Source organism: Hyla sarda, chromosome 2 (genome assembly GCF_029499605.1).
Source record: "Hyla sarda isolate aHylSar1 chromosome 2, aHylSar1.hap1, whole genome shotgun sequence".
Taxonomy (NCBI): domain Eukaryota; kingdom Metazoa; phylum Chordata; class Amphibia; order Anura; family Hylidae; genus Hyla; species Hyla sarda.
Genome location: NC_079190.1, coordinates 346,913,343 through 346,936,720, shown reverse-complemented (window position 1 = coordinate 346,936,720; position 23,378 = coordinate 346,913,343). Strand labels below are relative to the sequence as shown.

Below are 23,378 nucleotides of genomic sequence, written 5' to 3'. Positions count from 1 at the left end.
GAGAATCCTGTCTATCCAGACGTAAAAAGTTTTGATGTCAGGCAACAGCTAAAAAGTGGATCAAATTTCGTGAGCGTTTTCTATATTTATCTCTGTGATTTAATGCTGGGCAGAGGGTTTAAATGGCATCAAACAGTTGGTGTGAAGGGGAGAAGTGCAGTTGCTGTGTAGTTGTTGAGGAGACACACATCTTAACAGTTCTAAAGTATGGAACTCTTTGAAACCAGTCCTTATTTTTTCCAAGACCAAAGATTTTATGACAATGAAAATTATTTTTCTGCACGACTCCCCACATATGATCAAACTGGATTTCAAGAGCGTGGATCAATAGGACTTTGTACTGAAGGGGTTTTACTGCAAGAGTCGGGCATTGAAGAGAAGGTCTCACCCCATTCCACTATAAGCCAGCAAGACCACTGTCCTGGTCAGTGCCTACCATGGGCCTGCAAGATGTGCAAGCGTAAGACAGTGTCATTGGATAGAAGACGAGCAGCTACCCTGAGGGAGAAACGCAGGCTAAAGAAAGTCAATGAAGCCTTTGAAGCCTTAAAAAGAAGCACTTTGTTAAACCCAAATCAGAGACTCCCCAAAGTTGAGATCTTGAGGAGTGCCATTCAGTATATAGAACGACTGCAAGCTCTGCTGGCTTCTCTTAACCAGCAAGAGAGGGACCAAAGAGATTTGCTCTACATCAGTAATGGATCACAAAGAGTAGTAAGTAACTTTATACGTTTCTAACAAAAATCTGTCACATTTTTCATTCATCGAGCTTGATCCATATCTCTCTACCTGCTTATCTATCACCTGTTTGTCAAAGTTGTAGAGCTTGGGTCATGTGACATGATGTGTCTTAATATAATCTTTATAATGTATTTTTTCTCTCCTGTTTTACATGGGACTACATAATGCATTGTCTTCCCCATAAGTGTCTATCTGACATTAGTACATTGCCAGAGATGGATGTGTCAAGCTGCTTCTTCATTATGACCTTGACCAAAACATTGAATGTCTTCAGCATGACAATGCCATCTATTCACTATGAAAATGTCACTCTGACTTGACAATCACTTACGTGGGCTCCTTGAATTATACATTAGTATCTAGAGATTAAATACAATAGAAAAGTAGTATCTAATATGTTTATTTTTATAATAAAAAGTGGCAATATACTTATTTATTATGATGTAATATGTGAGTGTATATAAATAGATGAACATATAGATGATAGAGAGGGATGATAGATAGATAGATAGATAAGTCCCACATAGAAAGATAGATAAGTAATATATTCTTAATAGATACATGGGCAGACAGGTAGATAGAAAGATAGATTATAGGAAAATACTAGATATATATGATAGAGGAGAAAGATAGATGATATGATCTAAATAAATATATATATATATATATATATATATATATATATATATATATACATAGACAGACAGACAGACAGACAGACAGACAGACAGACAGACAGACAGACAGATAGATAGATAGATAGATAGATAGGATATAGAAAGATGGTAGAATCATAGAAAGAATGATAGTGAAAATGATAAATATTGGATAGCTTGATAGAGAGAATGATAGATAGATATATAAATAGATAAATGGAATGATAGATAGGAGATAGTGTGCATATATATATATATATATGATAGATTTATTGTAGACAGAATGAGGGGTAGATACATAGAATGACATATAGATAAATAAATAAATATATAGATAGAGAAATAGAATGATAGATAGATAGATAAAAGATGGAGTGGTAGACAGAGAAAGATATATAGATAGATAGATAGATAAATAGATAGAAATTTAAGAGAGCCAAATAGATAGATGTGAAGCTTTAGTCATCAAAAAGTCTTTTGCAGCCATTTTCAAGCATTTTGATGAATAAAGCTACATGATGATTTTTCACGAATTCTTGGAGCGCTGCATTCAGTTCTTCTGCTGTCTACCAAGCTAGCCTGAGACCTAGGCTGTTGTGTTTGCTTGCACCCTACTCCCTGGGTCTGTTGCTCTCCTTGGAATTTTTTTGTCTGCTAACTGATCCACACTGGGTCAATCCAGCAGCACTCCGAATAAAGATGAATCAATGTGTGGCTTTATTTACCAGTTGTCACAGCAACGTTTTGTCAAGGCCATGTGAGAGTGCTGAGACGTCACCCTGACAACTGATGAATAACGCCACACATTGATTCATCTTTATCCAGAGTTCTCCTGGTTCTTTATTAGATAGATAGATAGATGATAGATAGATAGATGACAGTTAGATAGATCGATAGATAGATAGAAACAGTGGAGCAGCACAACCAAATTTGAGGAGGCAACATACTACAGCCCTAAAGAACCGGGTCAAGCGACGAATATCACTCCTCTGGTCTCCACATCTCAAGCTACTGTGTTTCACCACTCAAAGTCATGAGTCAAGAGGCCGTACGGCATCTGGAGGTGGGTACCGCCTGGTGGACTGTGGTTTCTCTGCCTTTGTGGGGTCCACGTCCGCCCTGGTTCCTGCCCAGTGTCATTGACATGAAGCCGGGACCTACGATGCCCACCGATGTGCCGCCGACCCATCGACATACATTGTTCCAATCATTCAGTAATTGGAGGAAGTTGCCAGCTTCCACCATGGCGAACATAGACTCACTTTACCCTTCTGCGCATGCACGCAAGCAAGTGGAGACCAGTTTCCATAGCAGCAAAGACGCTTGCCCATGAGAGACTCTTTGTTTCAGTGTGTTCCCTCTGCGCATGCGCATGGACACACAGAACGGCGTGCCGCGCCGGGAGCTGAGGCAGCGTCCCACGCCATAATGGCGTTCACCACCTTCACGTCCTTGCCCGGTAATATACTATGCTGTATGTTTGCTCCGCCCCTCTCTTAATGTATACACGTATCTATTAATTGTTAACACTGTCATAAGTCACTCCTGACTATGTGAATGTGGATCCCGTACTTATGTGAGAAGCACCTTGCACTTGCACTTTATGCATTGTAATTTTTATTAACCCACTCTGCATCTGATCTTAAATATGATCTCTTTTTACACTGTTTTTATATGTTAATCATGTAAATCACGTGTTGTACACTTCCTGTATAAATACTCTGTTGTTATTACTGGTTGCTAAGCTTGAGAAAGGCTGCAATCGGGCAGCTGAAACGTCGCTTCTGATGTCATTTCAATAAATCCTTTTCACTTTATTTTTGGAGTGCCACAGTACCTTTGTATTTGGTGTAGATATGAGATAGATAGATATGAGATAGATAGATAGATAGATAGATATGAGATAGATATGAGATAGATAGATATGAGATAGATAGATAGATATATATGAGATAGATAGATAGAAAGATAGATATGAGATAGATAGATAGATATGAGATAGATAGATATGAGATAGATATTAGATGGATAGATATTAGATGGATAGATAGATATGATATGAGAGATAGATAGGTATGAGATAGATAGATAGATAGATTTGAGATAGATAGACAGATAGATAGATATGAGATAGATAGATATGAGAGAGATATGAGATAGGTAGATGTGAGATAGATGATAGATAGATAGATTGATAGATATGAGATAGATAGATTTGAGACAGATAGATAGATATGAGATAGATAGATAGATATGAGATAGATAGATAGATGTGAGATAGATGATAGATAGATAGATATGAGATAGATAGTAAAAGGAAAGGTACGGGCAGCACTAGACAAAAAACAGTTCAGGTAGGTGCTCACTGCCGATAGACTTTGTCCCAGGAGTCCCAGACTTGAGAAGATAGCAGAAAACTGCGGCACACAGGTGACTTTGGTGAAAAATATGTGGCTTTATTCACCAAACAGTGGCAACGTTTCGGCTGCCTCCCGCAGCCATTGTCGGGCCACGGCTCGACAATGGCTGAGGAAGGCAGCCGAAACATTGCCATTGTTTGGTGAATGAAGCCACATATTTTTCACCAAAGTCACCTGTGTGCCGCTGTTTTCTGCTATCTAGATAGATAGATAGAGAGATAGATAGATAGATATGAGATAGATAGGAGATAGATAGATAGATAGATAGATAGGCGATAGATAGATAGGAGATAGATAGATATGAGATAGATATGAGATAGATATGAGATAGATATGAGATAGATATGAGATAGATATGAGATAGATATGAGATAGATATGAGAGATAGATAGATAGATAGATAGATATGAGATAGATAGATATGAGATAGATAGATAGATAGATAGATAGGAGATAGATAGATAGATAGATAGATAGATAGGAGATAGATAGGAGATAGATAGATATGAGATAGATATGAAATAGATATGAGATAGATAGATATGAGAGATAGATATGAGAGATAGATAGATAGATAGGAGATAGATAGATAGGAGATAGATAGATAGATAGATATGAGACTGATAGATATGAGATAGATGGATGGATGGATAGATAGATAGATAGATAGATAGATGGATAGATATACATAAAAATGTCACACTTTTAGTTCTTTTTCTTTCTACATTTGGAGAACACTTGAACTCCTTAAATATGTCAATGCCAACTCAGTTTTAAGGATGACCTCTTAACCTCCTGAACTAATAAAGGTTGTGTGGCCATTTGGTAGAGGAGTGCAGGGCAGTGTGGGCAGGGCCGGGACCAGATATTTTGGTGTCCTAGGCAAATAAGATAGCAACCCCCACCCCACCAGTAACATTGTTAAAGTCTATGAAGATAGAAACATAGAATGTGTCGGCAGATAAGAACCATTTGGCCCATCTAGTCTGCCCAATAATCTGAATCCTATGAATAGTCCCTGGCCCTATCTTATATGAAGGATAGCCTTATGCTTATCTCATGCATGCTTAAACTCCTTCACTGTATTTGCAGCGACCACTTCTGCAGGAAGGCTATTCCATGCATCCACTACTCTCTCAGTAAAGTAATACTTCCTGATATTACTGCAGAAACCTTTGCCCCTCTAATTTAAAACTATGTCCTCTTGTGGTAGTTTTTCTTCTTTTAAATATGCTCTCCTCCTTTACTGTGTCGATTCCCTTTATGTATTTAAAAGTATCAAATCCTCTCTATCTCTTCTTTCTTCTATACATGTTAAGGTCCTTTAATCTTTCCTGGTAAGTTTTCTCCTGCAATCCATGTACTAGTTTAGTATCTTCTCTGAACTCTCTCTAGAGTATTTATATCCTTCTGGAGATATGGCCTCCAGTACTGCGCAGTGTTCTGTACAACGGCATGAGCACTTCTCTCTTTCTACTGCTTATACCTCTCCCTATACATCCAAGCATTCTGCTAGCATTTCCTGCTACATTGTCTTCCTACCTTTAAAGGGGTACTCCGGTGGAAAACTTTTTTTTTCAATGAACTGGTGCCAGAAAGTTAAACAGATTTGAAAATTATTTTTATTTAAAAATCTTGATCCTTTCAGTACTTATCAGCAGCTGAATGCTACAATGGAAATTCCTTTCTTTTTGAATTTCTTTTTTGTCTTGTCCACAGTGCTCTCTGCTGACACCTCTGTCCTTGTCAGGAATTGTCCAGAACAGCATCAGTTTGCTATGGGGATTTTCTCCTGCTCTGGACAGTTCCTGAAACGGCATCAGGTGTCAGCAGAGAGCACTGTGGACAAGACAAAAAGAAATGTAAAAAGAAAAGAATTTCCTCTGTAGCATACAACTGCTAATAAGTACTGGAAGGGTAAAGATTTTTTAAATAGAAATCATTTACAAATCTGTTTAACTTTCCGGTGCCAGTTGATAAAAAAAAAAAATGTATAATAATAATTATTTATTTATATAGCGCCTACAGATTCCGCAGAGCTTACAATTATGGGGTACAAACAAAGACAAGTATCAGACATAATATTACACAATAACTATTCAAACAAGAGGTGTGGGGATATGTTGAGGATATGTTGAGGCCAATTAAAGAATGTTATAGGATGTATGTTTTCAACCGGAGTACCCCTTTAAGTCTTGTGAAATAACTACTCCTAAATCCCTTTCCTCAGATACTGAGGTCAGGACTGTGTCAAATAATCTATATTCTGCCTGAGGGTTTTTACACCCCAGGTGCATTATCTTGCACTTATCCACAATAAATTTCAGTTGTCAGAGTTCTGACCATTCTTCTAGTTTTCCTAAATCCTTTTCCATTTGGTGTATCCCTCCAGGAACATCAACCCTGTTACATATCTTTGTGTCATCAGCAAAAAGACATACCTGAGGTACCCCAGATTTATGTTTGCCTCCCACAACAGCATCGCTATGAGACAATTTTCTTTGTATAATAATTTACCCCTAATATTAATCTGCAGTGTCAGTCAGGAAGGTGATGGGATGTAGACTGACTCTGACACTGACAGTAGTGATCATGTCTGCAGTGTCAGTGGTAATAAGAGGGGCCAGCAGCAGGAATAAGTGGTCCAGTGCTGCAAAAATGAATAAAAAAATCTAAATAAAACATCCATTATGTGGATATCTACCCTGCCTCCCCCTAGTCCTGACCCCAACTAGGTGTGGGTCAGGGTCAGGAACACCAGTCCTCCTGAAACCACAGCTCTTAGTCAAGCCTCTTTAGGGTACGTTCACACAGCAGAATCTCTGTCAAGCGGCCGCCGCCGAAAATACTTTGGCGGTAGGACCGCGGGGCATTGCAACGTCACCATTGACGGCTATACAGTACTTGCAGAATTCCGCGCAAAGAATGAACATGTTCTTTCTTTGTGCGGAACAATTTCCGCAGCGGAATTGTCCACGGAAATCCCATTCACTCTGATGGTACTGGTTACTGTGCGGAATTCTACTCGGAATTCCACAGTGTGAACGTACCCTTATTAGAGTTTCACACATGTCAGTCATCTCCTTTACTAACACCTGCCCTGTTATGTAGGTAAAGCATAAAGGGGGAGAAACCTGTCCAGAGGAAAAGTTGCTGAGTTGCCCATAGCAACCAATCAGATTACTACTTTTATGTTTCAGAGGACTTTTCAAAAATGAAAGAAGTGATCTGATTGGTTGCTATGGGCAACTCAGCAACTTTTCCTCTGGACAGGTTTCGATAAATCTCCCCCCATGTGTTTATATGGGTATAATATATCATAAAAGAAAGTGATTCATTTGTATAGATTCCTTTTATGGTCCTGTTTACATCAGTTTGTTTTTTTCTTTTATATATTTATATACACAGGAAAGCTCCTGTATAGAATAGCATAGTTAGATAATACCTTATTCTATATATACTGGATCCTGCAAACAATGTATAGCCTATTTGCTTCTGGGCGAGGGATGCCAATCAATGGCATATATTCCTTATAAATTAATATGGCATGTGTTCAACGGACATGTCTTATCCATTAGATGGATGCCACATGATTACTTACATGATGCTTACGGGTGATAGATACTAATGTTGACATCTGTCATTTAGCCACCATTTAACATCAACGTCAGGAGCTTCTCCTGGAATATATGATAAATATTGATGAAAACAAGATGTTAACTTGCCCTAAAAGAAATAATACAAGAAATAAGTAATGGGTAGCAAAATCTGCTGGCGCATATCTGCAGCAGAAAACACGCACATGTGAATATACCCTTAGGGTAGCGTCACACGTGCCATATTTTGCTGCGTATTTTCTGATGTGTATTTTCCTACCCATTGAAGTCAGTGGGTAGTGAAATCAGCTGAGTATTTTGCTACCCATCGACTTCAATGGGTAGGAAAATACGCACCAGAAAATACACAGCAAAATAAGGCCCTTAGGGGTGTCTTCACACATGCAAGATCCGGTACTGATTTAAAGGGGTACTCCACCCCTAGACATCTTATCCCCTATCCAAAGGATAGGGGATAAGATGTCTGATCGCAGGCGGTCCCGCCGCTGGGGACCCCCGCAATATAGCATGCGGCACCCACCTGTTTCTGATCCGGAAGCGCTGGAGGGTCTGGGTCCCGACCATGGGAACAGAAATTTGTGACATCACAACTCTGCCCCCGTGTGATGTCACGGCCCGCCCCCTCAATACAAGTCTATGGGAGGGGGCGTGACAGCCATCACGCCCCCTCCCATAGACTTGCATTGAGGGGGTGGGGCGTGACGTCACATGGGACGTGGTCGTGACGTCACAAACTTCCGTTCCCGTGGTCGGGACCCAGACCCTCCAGCGCTTCCGGAGCAGAAACAGGTGGGTGCCGCATGCTATATTGCGGGAGTCCCCAGCAGCGGGACCCCCGCGATCAGACATCTTATCCCCTATCCTTTGGATAGGGGATAAGATGTCTAGGAGTGGAGTACCCCTTTAAAGTTGTAAAATGCGCAATTGTGGATCCACGACTGCCGATTTTACAAGGCAATTTCTATGTATTTTTGACTGCTCCAGCTGTAGATTTTACAACCGCAAATCCGCAATTGCGGCTCCAGTGTGTGTGAATACACAAATACTGCATAAAAGCGTCAGCTTATACATTACATTATATCATACAATATCTACATCTCAGCAAATGCAACTTAAACAAAAGTGATTTCCAACCAGGGTGCCTCCAGCTGTTGTAAAACTACAACTCCCAGCATGCCCGGACAGCCTTTGGCTGTCCGGGCATGCTGGGAATTGTAGTTTTGTAACAGCGTAACAGCTGGAGACACCTTGGTTGGAAATCACTATTCTACTTATTAATTCTTGATATAAAACATAAGATAAAGATGGAGGAGGTGTTACTTAAAGGCGTCCTCATGTTTTTACCAAAGACAAGCAGGACAATAAATCTCTTCCTATATAGCTTACTTCTAGTGAGTGACAGTAACAGGCTGCGTGTGTTGGGGGGGGGGGGTGCTCAGTGATTCAGCCACCTTGTGTATTCAGAAAGCGTTGCTGCGGTCTCCTTCTTTTGACAGTATCAGTTTACCTAGACATGTGTGTCCATTCACTCAGCTGGCATACTTACATATCCATTTCACTCATGGGGGCTGTAACTCTTACTTTGCTAACATGGAAGCTTGTAATAACTGTGCCTAAGTGATATGCAATCTCTTCATATTCATCAAGTTGAAGCGATGGGAATATCTGTAGCAAGTTCATTAAAGTGTTACTGTCATTAAAAACTACTATTCACATATCAGACATGTTAAAAGTTGTTGATCGCAGCAGGTCTCACTCCTGGGACCTGCTGCGATCGGGAGTTATTAGTCGGGGAAGCTGATGGCCAAGAGGCCAAGAGATCCATACATTTCTCTGCATAAAAGTCTATGCAGGGAAATATAAGGATGCCCTGGCAAGCACGATGCTGCCTGCTTCCCCAAATAATAACTTACTATAGCAGTGGGTCTCAGGAGTAAGACTAGGTGCAATCCACAACTTTTGACATGTCTGATCGACATGTATTATTTAAGAAAAATAGGACATTACTTTCAATTATTACAAATGTGCTCTTGCATCTCTTTTATACTAAGAGAAATGCAGTACTATAAACTGTTAAAGCCATTTTTCATTGATAAAGGGATATGCTGTCCCGAAACCCGTCTGATACTGGCTAAATAAAGAAATCTATGTACAATACTACAATTGCATTGTTTTACATCCAAGCGGTTTGCGCCTCATCATCCCGGCTTTTTTTTTTTGGATTGCACGGCTATCCCCTCATCCATACATTAAGAGAAATAATACTATGATTTTATTTTTACTATTTACATAAAAATACATTTAGTAGCACTGTATTACAGTATGTTGACACATGGCAGATTTAGTACAAGAGAATAGATTTTTTTTGGTACTCAAAGGTTAATGGAATCTAGATTAAAATATAAAAAAAATATTTTATTATATATGGGTTAATATATGTAAAAATATAAACAATAATTAAATTTAATACACGATAAATTAAAATATTCAATAACAAAATAACATAAATTCCTTATACATGGCAGATTTAGTGCAGACATTTTTTTTTCGGAGTTCCATGTGCATGTATGGATGTGTGGATTTTCAGCCACAGACACTTCTGTAGTACTGAAGCCCAAGTGTAGAAAGACTGGCAGGGGAGCAGAGAATTGTTACCACAGAAGTGATGGGGAAGATAAATAGATTTATCAAAACCTGTGCAGAGGAAAAGTTGACTAGTGGCCCATAGCAACCAATCAGATTGCTTCTTTAGGGTACGTTCACACGTACAGGATCCTGGCAGATTTGATGCGTAGGATTTGTTACTTCAGATTAGAAGCTGTGCTCAGTCATTTTGTTTTCATTGAAATCTGCAGCAGAAAATCCTGCGCATCAAATTCTGCGCATCAAATCTGTGTACATGTGAACATACCCTTAATGTTTCAGAAACCGTTTTAAAAATAAAAAAGTGATCTGATTGGTTGCTATAGGCAACTGTTCCGCTTTTCCTCTGCACAGGTTTTGATAACTCTCCCTAAGGGTCTATTCACATGTACATAGGGGGAGATTTATCAAAACCTGTCCAGAGGAAAAGTTGCTGAGTTGCCCATTGAAAAATGAAAGAAACAATCTGATTGGTTGCTATGGGCAACTCAGCAACTTTTCCTCTGGACAGGTTTTGATAAATCTCCTCCATAATGCTACAGGATTTAGAGCTGCAGATAGGAAGCTGTATTTAGTCATTTAGTTTACATTGAAACCTGCAGCATCAAATCCTGTGCATCAAATATGCGCAGGATACTGTATGTGTGAATATACCCTAGTAGTGTTTTTTTTTTTGTTATTGTTCCGTCTTTGTTTTATTTTAAACTTGGGGCTTTATGACATGGGGGAGGGTGGGGATTTATCAAAACCTGTATAGAGGAAGAGTGGTGCATTTTCCTATAGTGACCAATCAGATCGCTTAATCCAGGTCTTTTTAAAAAATGAAAGAAGTGATCTGATTGGTTGCTATGGGCGACTGCACCACTTTGCCTTTGCAAATTTGGCCTTGTCTTTGATAAATGGACAGCTACCTCCTTGTTTAACTGAATAGGAAAAATCTGCAACAAATCTGCAATTCTGCAACATGAATTGCGCTGCATGTTTGTCAGTTCACAGTATGTGCGGAACATTTCCACAGCATGTGGAAGATATCTGTTAAAGTTTCATCGCCTTTGCTGCTGCTGTAGATTTGATATGTGGAAACTTACCCCTAAGTAACACGAAAGTAAAGCTGGGATCATACACCACTTTTGTTTGTCGTTATTTTAGCCAGAAAAAAAAAACGCCTCAAAAACTGTCCCCTCATGTTTCACTCTTAAGATGCAGTTTTTGTTGCATTTTTTCCCCAATAAAATAGTGTGTATTAGTATAGTTTTTTTTTGCCATTTTATTCCCTGTATTTTTTCATTAAAAGTCTTGTGATTCTTTCATCATGTGACTCAAGGATTTATATACAGGAATTGTGGGAAGGGGGAGCGGGACACCAACATTAAATAGATATTACATTTTTTCTGGCATTTATGCCAGGAAAAATGCCAAAATTTCATGAAAAAACATCATACCCTCAGCATGCTGCAACTGCCCCCGATTCTAAAAACTCAACTAAATAGTAACAAAAGGACAAACATTTTAAAGGACAAAAAAAAAAAAATGCTGTTAGTATAGCTTGTTATACGCTATGTTTTTTTTTTTTTTTTTTTAGGGAACTTTATGACAAAAATGACAAGTGTAATCTCAACCTAAGTTTATCTTGCTCATTTTGCTATCTATAATGGCAAGGGGAGCTCTGGTTTCTGCCCTTATTTTACCCTCCAAAAAATTAAATAACAAAAATACAAAAACAATGAAAAACTCCAGGAGGGTCGCAGCAAAAATGCACCTTAATTATCAGGTTACAATGAAATAGTAAGTTCTACAGAAGCCAAATAATAATCATGCATTTTCATACTGAAGAAAATGATAATGTCCTTAGCATCATGTAAAGTGATACTTTTAAAAACATTTCCTTACTTAGTTTCATGGTTATTTGTAATGATAATGTCTTATTTTTTTTATTGTATCCATTAAAACTAAGAACTGCTTTTAAAATGCTACTGACAGTTTCTATCCTGATAAAGTTTTTTTTTATATATGAATGGAAAGCTTTTCAACTAATAAGCAGAACATTGGGGGGGGGGGGAATTAGTGAAAATGGCATCAGAATCAGTAAAAATGGCATCAGAACCAAACTGTGTCCCTTTACAGTAAAGCTAGGCCAGTTTTTATGCAGGACATATATAGGACATGTATGTAACAAATGTATTTTAAAAAAAATGCGCAAAAAGCTTGTAAAAGATGCAATTAAAAAAAACTTGAAATTCATGGCTTTTTTTTCTTCTAAAACATGAATTACCTTTATAGCAAACTATTGGTTAGTTGTAATACTTTACAAAAAAATGCTCTGAAAATGACATTTTGTTTTTTGGGGAACCAGTAACTTTTACCCTATATAACAAGTGGCAGTAATAGAGGTTAATATCTTGTGTCCTAACATAGATGTCTGCTGGCCCATCTTTAAATATGGAGAATATACCCATTATAAATGGCCAGCGCAGTCTGTAAATTAGGCCCAAGTAGTCATTTGGGGATGCAGCTTGCTGAACTATTAATAGCGCCTATTAATGTCAGGCCTGAATAGGCCTTATTACAGCCCGGAGCACTGAGTAGCAGATATCCAGGCATGGTAAGGGACGTGATATTAAATGCTTGTTATTTAAGGTAGAATATAGTGACCCTATATAGATTCCCTTTAAAGAGCATACATTAAGAGCATACGCCTTCTCGATACTCCAGGAAATGGGGTTTGATGAGGGAGCAATAAAGGCCCTATATTCTAGTCCTTCAGCCCAGGTATACAACAACAGAATACTTTCTGAAGTCTTTGAAATCTCTAACGGAACCCGACAGTGTTGCCCCATGTCCCCATTAATTTTTATATTATCCATAGAACCCTTAGCCCATTTTATTAGAACTAACCCAAATATAATTGGCATAAAAATTGGGGCATTGACCAATACCATTTCTTTATACGCAGACGATATCATTTTAACATTATCGAATCTGGTTATATCAATGCATAGAGTCCTAGAACTATTAGATAATGTTGGACTAATTTCATATTAAATCACTACTGAAACTTACATATCAACTAGATTGGCAACCAACCCAAATTAAATATTTGGGAATCTGGATTACAACATCATTTGACCTTCTACATGAAAGGAATTATATACCATTTATTAAACAATTACAAGCAGAACTGGAACAATACAAGAAAGTAGAGGTATCCTGGCTGGGGAGTATCGCAGCATTTAAGATGATGCTGTTACCAAAACTTCTTTATTTATATAGAGCTCTCCCAATCAGGATTCCAACATCCTTTTTTAAGGAGGTTAAAATAATGATAAATAGGTATGTCTGGTTAAACCACAAACGCAAAATAAAATATGCCATGATGACCAAGAATAAGAGAGTGGGTGGCTTGGGCCTACCTAATATTTTCATTATTATATAGCGACAGTAGTAGCACAAATTGAGGCTTGGTGGACACGCTCATATGAACTTCATTGCGTGCAGATTGAGCAGACATATGTGGAGAGTAAGGACACACTCTGTTTATTCTTTTTTTTTCATTTTGGAAAGGAGGGAAAATCAAAGATATGACCCCATTGATGGTCAATGGTATACGAGGCTGGAAGATAAGTCATAAACTAGTTGGATATACCTCAATAATATATAGGGACCATACTCCCTTGCAACTTCTCCTTTGTAGAATTCCAGATCTAGATCTACAGGGATGGATAAAGATGGGTATAACACAAATTAAACAATTATACATAAAAGATAGGATAATATAATTTACGGAACTTCAGAGTAAATTTGGTCTGCCACCACGGGAGACATTTGGATATCTTAGAATTAGGCATTTCTTGGAAACTAACAAAACAACTCCATGTTATTGTTCTCCAATTTTGTTTTCATATTTAAATAATTTAACTTTAAAAGGAACACGGCATATTTATGATGCAATGAATAACTGTTCGAAGTTTCAACATGTAGGGTCATATTTAGTATGGGAAAGAGATCTTTTACAAACATCAAGAGTGGACTTATGCGTTTAAGCTGGCCCACTCATCATTGATAGCCATACCACATATAGAAGCCATGCTTAAAACCAATTTGCGTTGGTATTACTCTCCTGATAAGCTCCATAAGATGTCTTCTGCAAACTCAGAAAAATGCTGGTGAGGCTGTGGGAAGATAGGATCCCTTATATATATTTTGTGGCAATGCCCAAAGGTTACAAGAATACTGGCAAAAAGTATAACGGTTATTAGCAAATATTACCCATATTTCAAGCAGATTGACACCACAAAATGTGTTGTTATTAATACGAATTCAAACCTACCCAGTAAAAATGCGATCCTTGATATGTAAGATCTTAGTGGTGGTGTTACAAACTAGAAGAAATAATAGCCATAGGAAAAAATGAAAGTATATCCTTCTACAAATAGTGGGAACTATGGAGGATATTCAGGGGAGAAATAGAAAGTCTTCATTAAACACTGAAAAGGTACAAAAAAAGAGTTAAAATATAAACTGCGAAACACAGCAAAAGAAAAAGGAGAGCAGGAAATAGAAGACAGGGGCACCACGGAGTGGGAGATTGATATATTGTGATAATTAGAGGGCGGAAGGGAGTATAAATGTATGGAAGTATGTGATGATTAAATGTATATGGAATATGTTAAGGTTAACTGTATATGATTAAATATATTCATAAAAAATAAAAAAAACAAAAAAAAACAAAAGCGCATACATTAAGAGTAAAACCACATTAGGGTATGGCCACACCTAGTGCATCCCTAGAACATGCCTCTTGCTGAGCCCCGTGTCTGCTGCTTTGTCTACTTGTACAAAACAGGGACAGATTTATTAAAGCCTGTGTAGAGCAAAAGTGGTGCAGCTGCCCATGGCAACTAATCAGATTATTTCTTTCATTTCTAAGGAGACCTGTGAAAAATAAAAGAGGCAATCTGATTGGTTGCCATGGGCAACTGCACCACTCTACCTCTACGCAGCTTTTGATAAATCGCCCCCACAGTGATCTGTAAGTCACACGCGTATGCGCAGTCTACTCACAGACATCACTGCCGCCTCCCCTGCTCCCTTAGCTAGGCAGAGAGTGGTCCTAATGTGTGGGAGTACATTGCGCATGCGAGAGCGACTAGCAGAATACTGTACGTCTGCTTGTAGTGGCAGATTGCAGCTACGAGCAGACAAAGCAGCACACACAGGGGAACAGCAAGAGGCACATTCTAGAGACGGTCAGTAGCGCATCCGCAGCGTCAAATACGCGGCAGGTGTGCTACATGTGACCCTACCCTTATTGTTTCTTATTGCAATTTTTCAAAGCAGAGGGGTTTCAAGCACAGTTTTTGTGGCAGTTTTCCATTCATATGTTTGAGTTAAAACCAGAAATGTATTCAAAGGATTGGGAAATCTGAAGTAAGAAGCATTGGCTTTGGTTCAGTAACTGCCACAGTTTTTGAATCAAAATGTTTGTGATAATGTTAGGATTTCAATTGTATTGATATATACTTTTTCCTTTTTACATTCCCCTTCATTCCCATACCCATGCTTTCAGACACCTTACTTAAATTCCTCACCTCCATTTCTGTATATTCAAACTTATATATATACAGTACAGACCAAAAGTTTGGAAACATCTTCTCATTCAGAGTTTTCTTTATTTTCATGACTATGAAAATTGTAGTTTCACACTGAAGGCATCAAAACTATGAATTAACACATGTGGAATCATATACATAACAAAAAAGTGTGAAACAACTGAAAGTAGCCACCTTTTGCTTTGATTACTGTTTTGCACACCCATTCTCTTGATGAGCTTCATGATGTAGTCACCTGAAATGGTCTTCCAACAGTCTTGAAGGAGTTCCCAGAGATGCTTAGCACTTTTTGGCCCTTTTGCCTTCACTCTGCGGTCCAGCTCACTCCAAACCATCTCGATTGGGTTCAGGTCCGGTGACTGTGGAGGCCAGGTCATCTGGTGCAGCACCCCATCACTCTCCTTCTTGGTCAAATAGCCCTTACACAGCCTGGAAGTGTGTTTGGGGTCATTGTCCTGTTGAAAAATAAATGATGGTCCAACTAAACGCAAACCGGATGGAATAGCATGCCACTGCAAGACGCTGTGGTTGACATGCTGGTTCAGTATGCCTTCAATTTTGAATAAATCCCCAACAGTGTTATCAGCAAAGCACCCCCACACCATCACACCATCACAGTGTGCAAAGCAGTAATCAAAGCAAAAGGTGGCTACTTTGAAGAACCTAGACCTATGACATATTTTCAGTTGTTTCACACTTTTTTGTTATGTATATAATTCCACATGTGTTAATTCATAGTTTTGATGCCTTCAGTGTGAATCTACAATTTTCATACTCATGAAAATAAAGAAAACTCTGAATGAGAAGGTGTTTCCAAACTTTTGGTCTGTACTGTACATTTCACTTCATGTATGTTCCCATATAAAAGAAAAAAAAATACACAGATGAAAAGCTTTGAAAGAAAATGTATTCCATGAAGGTTAAAGGGGTACTCCGCCCCCAGACATCTTATCCCCTGTCCACTGCTGGGGACCCCCGCAATCTCTCCTGCTGCACTCCCGTACATCAGCAGCCTGGAGCTATGTTTGCTCCGTTGCTGATGACGGGCGATATAGGGGACGGGGTATCGTGACATCACGGCCCCCGTCGTGATGTCATGCCCCGCCCCCTCAATGTAAGTCTATAGGGGGGTGTGGCGATGTCACGAGGGGTGAGGCTGTGACATCACGATACCCCGTCCCCTGTATTGCCCGTCATCAGCCACAGAGCAAACATAGCTCCAGGCTGCTGATGTACGGGGATGCAGCAGGAGAGATTGCAGGGGTCCCCAGCGGCGGGGGGTGGAGTACCCCTTAAACTCGAAGGTCAAAGCAAAACTTGGAGCTCCTCTATCACACCAATGATGTTCCATTGATAATACTTGTGTTTTCTTTTCTTATGTCACAGAAAGACAGAAAGGTCTTTTGGCCCCTCTCAGGCTTTAGAGCCTGGTGTTACTATTCCCTCTGTACCCCCCTCTTGCGACTCTAGGATCAATTTATATTCTTCTATTCACTTAGAGCTAATATCTACCTGCAAGTACAATAAATTGTGTATTTAATTTATATATTAATGTTTCCTAATTTTATCCTTATAGGTATCAAGTGAATGCGGGTCAAGTTCCTCTTCTTGCAGCCCAGAATGGAATGAGTCTGATTTTAGCAGTAGCCAAAGTGGTGAGTTAAATGATTCTACAGATGTGTAAACAGAATGCATGCCTCCATCATACTCTTCTTATGTTTTCTACCTAGAAGTAAACATCAATATTTTGAGACTATTTGGTCATTTAGAATAACATACAAATGGATCAACCGGACTACCTAGAATTTGTAGGTGGTAAATGTTGGTGATCCTGAGTTCAGCAGTTTCTGAGATATTGCACAATCTTGTAATGTGCGAAGTAACTCTTCCTTGCACTGGAGGCCGGTTTGACATAAAGTCATTATTGATCCATTTTAGTCATCCAGCTACCTAATTACATACAAAGTAGTACAGATTATACTGCTCTCTTCTGGCCAATCTCTCCATGTCTGTTAGTCTTTTCTATACTATATTGTCACACCTATATGCCTACTTTAAATGCCTTAGAGGGATTATATGCCACTTTGGGAAGACCTCCACGCTGGCATAGGGAGTCTGATATGTTCAAAGCATGAAAGAGGAAAAAGTCCGCTCACCTACTCCAGCATGAAGACGCACTATTCCCCTCCGGACCAGGTGCTGTCAGGGCGTTGCTGCCGCAAACAAGGTAGATAGTAAAGGAAGCTTCACTCGCTGAAGAGCATGAAATCCTCATCACTTCTGGACACCGGTATATGTAAAATACAAAAACTTTATTCTTTCGTCTTTAAAAACATGATAGGGGCTACAAAAATAGGCCAAATTAGACCAATGTGTTTTGGCAAACAAAAGCCTTTTTCAAGGTCCTCACAGGGAAATAGTAATAAGCCGTATAAATATTTACCTTTTCATTAGACCCAACCCCCATCAGCACATCACTTTATGATCCTCAATCTTGCAGTAACCCTTTACTTCCTGACCAATAATGAATGACTTCTTATGCATGAGGGCACGTTACTCCTAGCAACACAGAGGTAAAGATTGCCCTTGTTAATATGAAACCTATATTACCAATATTATAATTCATAACAATTCTTAAAACAAGGTGCATGAATGATCTACTGATCTAGTAATCTGATCTACAAATTTTCGTTCACGCACCTTGTTTTAAGAATTTTTAATGAAGAAAAAATTAAGTTTTTGTATTTTACACACACTGGTGTCCAAAAGTGCTGAGGATTTCATGCTCTTCAGTGAGTGAAGCTTCCATTCCCATAGGGAGTCTGAGGCTGGGATTTCATGTGACAGTGTCAGTGCAGCTCTTGAATCAAAGCCAGAAGTGGATTTAAAGGGAATGGGAAATATAAAAAAAATGTTTATACTTATAAAGAATGTATACTTCTTCAAAGTGTAGTTCTAAAGAAGAAAAAAGTAATCCTGAAAAAAAAGTACTGGCTTTTTAGTCATCATATTGGAGATTGGAGCTTCTTTGTAAGGCAGGGTTCACATATATCAGGCATCCCACATAGTTTCCCTCTGGTGTGCACCGGAGGGAAATTGATGCTAGAACTGATCCCATTCATTTGAATGTGACAATTCACAATCATCCAGCATCTCAATTTTGACGCCGGATGGTTGGACACGCAGTTTACTGTATTTCCCTGTGCGCTGTCCAGAAACAAAGGACGCTGGATGCCATACAACTGATGACAACTTGTCATCAGTTGTAGCGCTTAGTTGTGTCGAGATGTAGGCTGAGTTCACCTATGCCGGATGCCAGACATGTGAACCCAGTCTTAGCGCTTATGGCATGCTCCATTGGATGCTGTATTTTGAAATATTATCTCCTAGTAGAATTGCTTATAGAAGGAAATATTTGGATACAGCAACACACACACATTGCTTTGAACCTTCAGTTACTTCTCTACAGAAAATTTGTCTCCAATGACTATTTATAGTAAACATAATTTCTGTGTAATATTTATCTACAGTGCCTTCATAAGAAATAAAGGGAATGGGAAAAAAAATGAAATAATCAATTCAGGAAAAAATCCATGCCATATCAATGTATGCTCAGCACATCTGAATGGATCTGCATGAGAACAGAGTGTAAATGAATTGTTTTCCTAGCAAAGGTTGACTATGTGTACTTTATGTTAATGGCTTAAATAAGAACAAAAATCCCTCCAGGCTCTGAGTTTCTGCATTACAAATTATATGCACTGCTTAGAAAATCACATGCCCCCAATAAACGGTTTGTGAAGGTCAAACTTGTAGTAATGTGCACTAATACAATGTGCCAGCCAAAGCACAAAAGAGTAATAAAGAGTCTGTTCTGACTGAGAACCCTGACCTAATTCTGAGGACATGTAATGATACAATTTCCAAAGCCATTTCGGATGGGAAAAATGTTCTTCATAGCAGCTTACATTGTATACCTTCTTTAATACCATTTATACCTACTGAAAAGTATATGTTACTATACTTTCTAGAAAAAATTTACATGAAACAGCCAGAAACATATGTTATACAGTGTAATTTCTTTCAATATACAGTAGGAAGATATACAGTGCTTGAGCAATTTAGCTTTTTTGTTAAATTAAAATTTTATATGTATATGATGATTTTATTATTTTCATGTAGCATGATGCAACTGATCCATATTGGGACCATTTTAACAAGGGCTCAAGTCCTGCAAGAATGTGTGGGAACTAAGTTCCTGCACTTTTTCCCCAGCAGGAACACATTCCCATTAGTAGACCCGCTCTTGAGTGGCAGACTTCCCACACTTTTTTTCCCCAGAACTTGACCCCTGATTTTAACCTATAAAAATGGAATTTAATAATTTGTTTGCATTAGTTTGTTCACATCAAAATTTCAGCATAAAGTACAAAACCTGCAAAAATCAGTTACTCCATATAGAAATGGAGCAAATACTGTTGGCAATCAACATACGACTTGTAACAAAATACGACAAAAAACATTAATCTATCACAAGTAGATATTATAACAAACCTGCTTGACCCACTCCTGACTGTGGTTCCAATTCTGTAGTGGCAGTTTACTGTGTGTGACACCAGCTTGAGGAGGCTTTCACACATAGCTTTTTGAAGCAGTTTTCTTTAGCAGTTACTTGATCACTATTTGAAGCAAAAGGCAGAAGTGCATTCAAAATTAAAATGGACTAAAGGATAGACTAAGGCTGGGTTCACATATTTCCATCATCCATAATAGTTTCCCTCCGCCATGCACTCAATTTTGACGCCGGATAGTTGGACACGCCGGACGGCTAGGTCCGGTGTCCAGAAACAATGGACGCCGGATGCCATACAACTGATGCCAACTGATGCACATTGTCATCAGTTATGTCATCAGTTGCATTGAGATCTAGGCTGAGTTCACCTATGCCAGATTCTGGACATATGTGAACCCAGCCTTATTATTCCTGCTGACTTTGGCTTAAATAACTGGAAAAATAACTACAAATTACCCTAAGGCTAGGATTCCACTTGTTTTTTTTTTCTGGCAGCTTTTGGAGATCTGCCACTGCAGTTTTCGAGCCAAAGTCAGAAGTGGATCTATAAGGAATAGGACAAATAAAGGAAGGACTTAAACTTCTCCTCCCTTATGGATCCACTTCTGACTTTGTCTCAAAAACTGCAGTGGCAGTTTTCCAAAAACTGCCAGAAAAAAAAACAAGTGGAATCCTAGCCTAAGAATGGAGGGGAGCAGTTGTTAAGACAATGTTTTGTAAAGCAGTTTCTGAAGCAGGGGTGGATTCAAAAGAAATGGGAAATATAAAGCTTCTCCCTGATCCCACATCTGGTGTGGGCTTAAAAAACTGTATGTAAAACTGTAGCATTGCTCCAAAAATGTTGTGTTTGAAACAACCCTTAGATGTTAAGAAGTGTAAGGGTGTGAATACTTTTTATATATGTATTTTTTTTTTTTAGATCTCCTTTTCCTATGTCACTTGAATTAGCATGATCATGTGGGTACTGGAAAATGTATCATTACCATTCATTCACACCTAGGAATAAATATACTGTATTAATAGTTACAATAATTTTCTGTATTTTGTCTTGCAGATCATCTCTTGAGCGATGTCTCTTCTGAGCAACGGGACATAACCTCATTGACTTCCATTGTTGACAGCATCACAGCTGGAGAAGTGTCTATAAATTACCCAGAACAACATATCGGGAACTAGACATCATCAACATATATTTTGTGTCCTTCTTTGAAAGTTATTACAAGAGCAGGAGTCTGTGGATTTATTTTCTTATTCTACTATTATATAAACATGACGATGAAACAAAATCACAGATTAAATGAATTTAGATTGGTGGGTACAGTGACTATTGGGGGACATAAAAATAAAATTCGAATTATTTTATTGCTACTTCACTTGTCCAACCCAGCCCTTTACAGTAGGCAACTCCTCTTGTAAACCATAATAATGAATAAAACAGACTATTGGTCCTTTTGGCGGGCAACTTTAATTTTGTCTTATTACTGCTACACATATATTGTGATGTAGTTTGCACTTGCTCCCTAAGAGCATGTTAAAGTTTTGAAAAAAGTAATGTGCTCTGTCACGAAATAACAGAAACTCCCAAAATTTTAAGATGGCTGCAATGTGCACTGACCTTCCACTAGGGGTGCAGCCAGACTTCCAAGCCAATAAGGCTCTATGTCTTTGTTTGGCATTTCCCTTAAGAGAATTTCCCAAAGTATATTCCAACATGCACCAAACATACGCCATTTTATGCTTTTACGCTAAAAGAAATATATGTAGTCTATATGGTGCTAAAAAAAAAACTCTAGAATGATGTAGACTTACAGTGAATGTATTAAAACAGAAAAAAAAGGGTCTACTTTTTCCCCCAAAAAGCACCACTTTTCTCCAAAGGTTGTGTCTGGTATTGCAACTCCAATTTACTAAGATAAATTAGAATATACTGTATTACCAAGCACAGCCACTGGACAACAGTGGTAGCCTTGGAAAAAAAAAAAAAATTTCTCATCTGTAATCTCCTTAAAAGAGAGGGTTAGAAAGTGATTGTTAGATTAAAATTAGGACTTTTAAGATTACACATTTTTTCTGGAGAAAACATGATTTCATTGAAAAGAAAAAAAACACTTTTTTATGCTTTCTAAAAGCACATGTGGGTTGGACAACTTTGTTTAATAAGAATTCAAATTAATGATTATTTAATGAATGACTATCCCTTTTTGGGTCATATTTAAAGAACCGGCCTGTAACACTGCCTCGAAAAGGCAAATTATTTAATTAAATTATTAAATTAAAATATAATTACACCTAATTAATTTAAAATACAAAGAGATCATTTAAGTTAATATAAAAACCAATCCAGGTTATATTTATTAATAATAAAGTAAAAACACCAAGAGACAGTTCGTGATTTGGACAATTGAGAGAAATACTTCTGATGAATTCCATCTTTTAGTACAAGAATGTTTTGTAATATATATTTTCGTAGTCGTTTTTATTAAAGGGTGTGCTGTTCTGCAGAAATATACATTTTTTTATGTTCGGTGGGGCCAATTTTTTTAAGATTGATTTTAATGTGGTTTGACCAATTTAAATGTAACATGATTTGACAAGTTTTTTTTATTAAATGTGTGGGTTTGCCATCTTTTTATTTTTGCTAACTTATTTGTATGTTTTTGTAATAAAGATTTTGATTGAATATACAAGGCGCTGTAGGCGTTTATTTTACATCATTATGGCAAGTTTTCTGATTAAATGATTTTCATTACTATTAACTTATTCTTTTTATATTCCCCACATTGTAAAAAACAAACAACAAATTATCACATCACTGAATTTTCCGCTTCTTGGAATACCAGCCACTTTATCACAAGTAGAATACCTTCTAGATGAGGCTTTACACATTAAATATGTGCAGTATTAGACTGGGGAGCCTAAGGGGCACCAGTAAATTTGACTCCAGGGGCCCATCCAACCATTACATGTGATGTCTCAATGCTATTCAGGGGCCCATTGAGAGGTCTACCTTCTTCCCTGTGGACCAGTCCGAGCCTATATAAATGTCGACACACCGATTTTAGTGGTACCTCCACCAGAGAATTACTTGAAGTTCAACATGTCTGTTGAATTTGTTACAT

The 23,378-nt window shown here is 38.2% G+C and overlaps 1 protein-coding gene and 1 long non-coding RNA gene across 3 annotated transcripts; one reads left to right on the top strand and one right to left on the bottom strand.

Moving 5' to 3' along the window:
- The first annotated feature begins 207 nt into the window (after nt 1-207).
- MYOG (myogenin) lies at nt 208-22,866 on the top strand. The gene is made up of 3 exons (XM_056558222.1): nt 208-714; nt 17,263-17,341; nt 21,314-22,866. Exons 1-3 carry the CDS (start codon nt 208-210, stop codon nt 21,433-21,435), a joined length of 708 nt encoding a protein of 235 aa, XP_056414197.1. The 3' UTR covers nt 21,436-22,866.
- On the bottom strand, nt 13,633-20,346 carry LOC130356535 (uncharacterized). 2 transcript variants are annotated; one of them, XR_008888913.1, is made up of 4 exons: nt 20,241-20,346; nt 18,130-18,245; nt 17,843-17,966; nt 13,633-13,784 (listed from the first exon to the last, which is right to left on the bottom strand). It is a non-coding gene; the product is annotated as an uncharacterized LOC130356535 (long non-coding RNA). The 2 variants fall into 2 exon arrangements; XR_008888914.1 differs by lacking the exon at nt 20,241-20,346 and adding an exon at nt 18,443-18,559.
- Nucleotides 22,867-23,378: the final 512 nt, after the last annotated feature.

What these genes read in the sequence shown, in the direction of transcription:
- MYOG (XM_056558222.1), top strand. Translation starts at nt 208, where the DNA reads ATGGAACTCTTTGAAACCAGTCCTTATTTTTTCCAAGACCAAAGATTT. An exon ending in GTAATGGATCACAAAGAGTA is followed by an intron (nt 715 to 17,262) that starts GTAAGTAACTTT and finishes TTATCCTTATAG; the next exon opens with GTATCAAGTGAATGCGGGTC. An exon ending in TTTTAGCAGTAGCCAAAGTG is followed by an intron (nt 17,342 to 21,313) that starts GTGAGTTAAATG and finishes TTTGTCTTGCAG; the next exon opens with ATCATCTCTTGAGCGATGTC.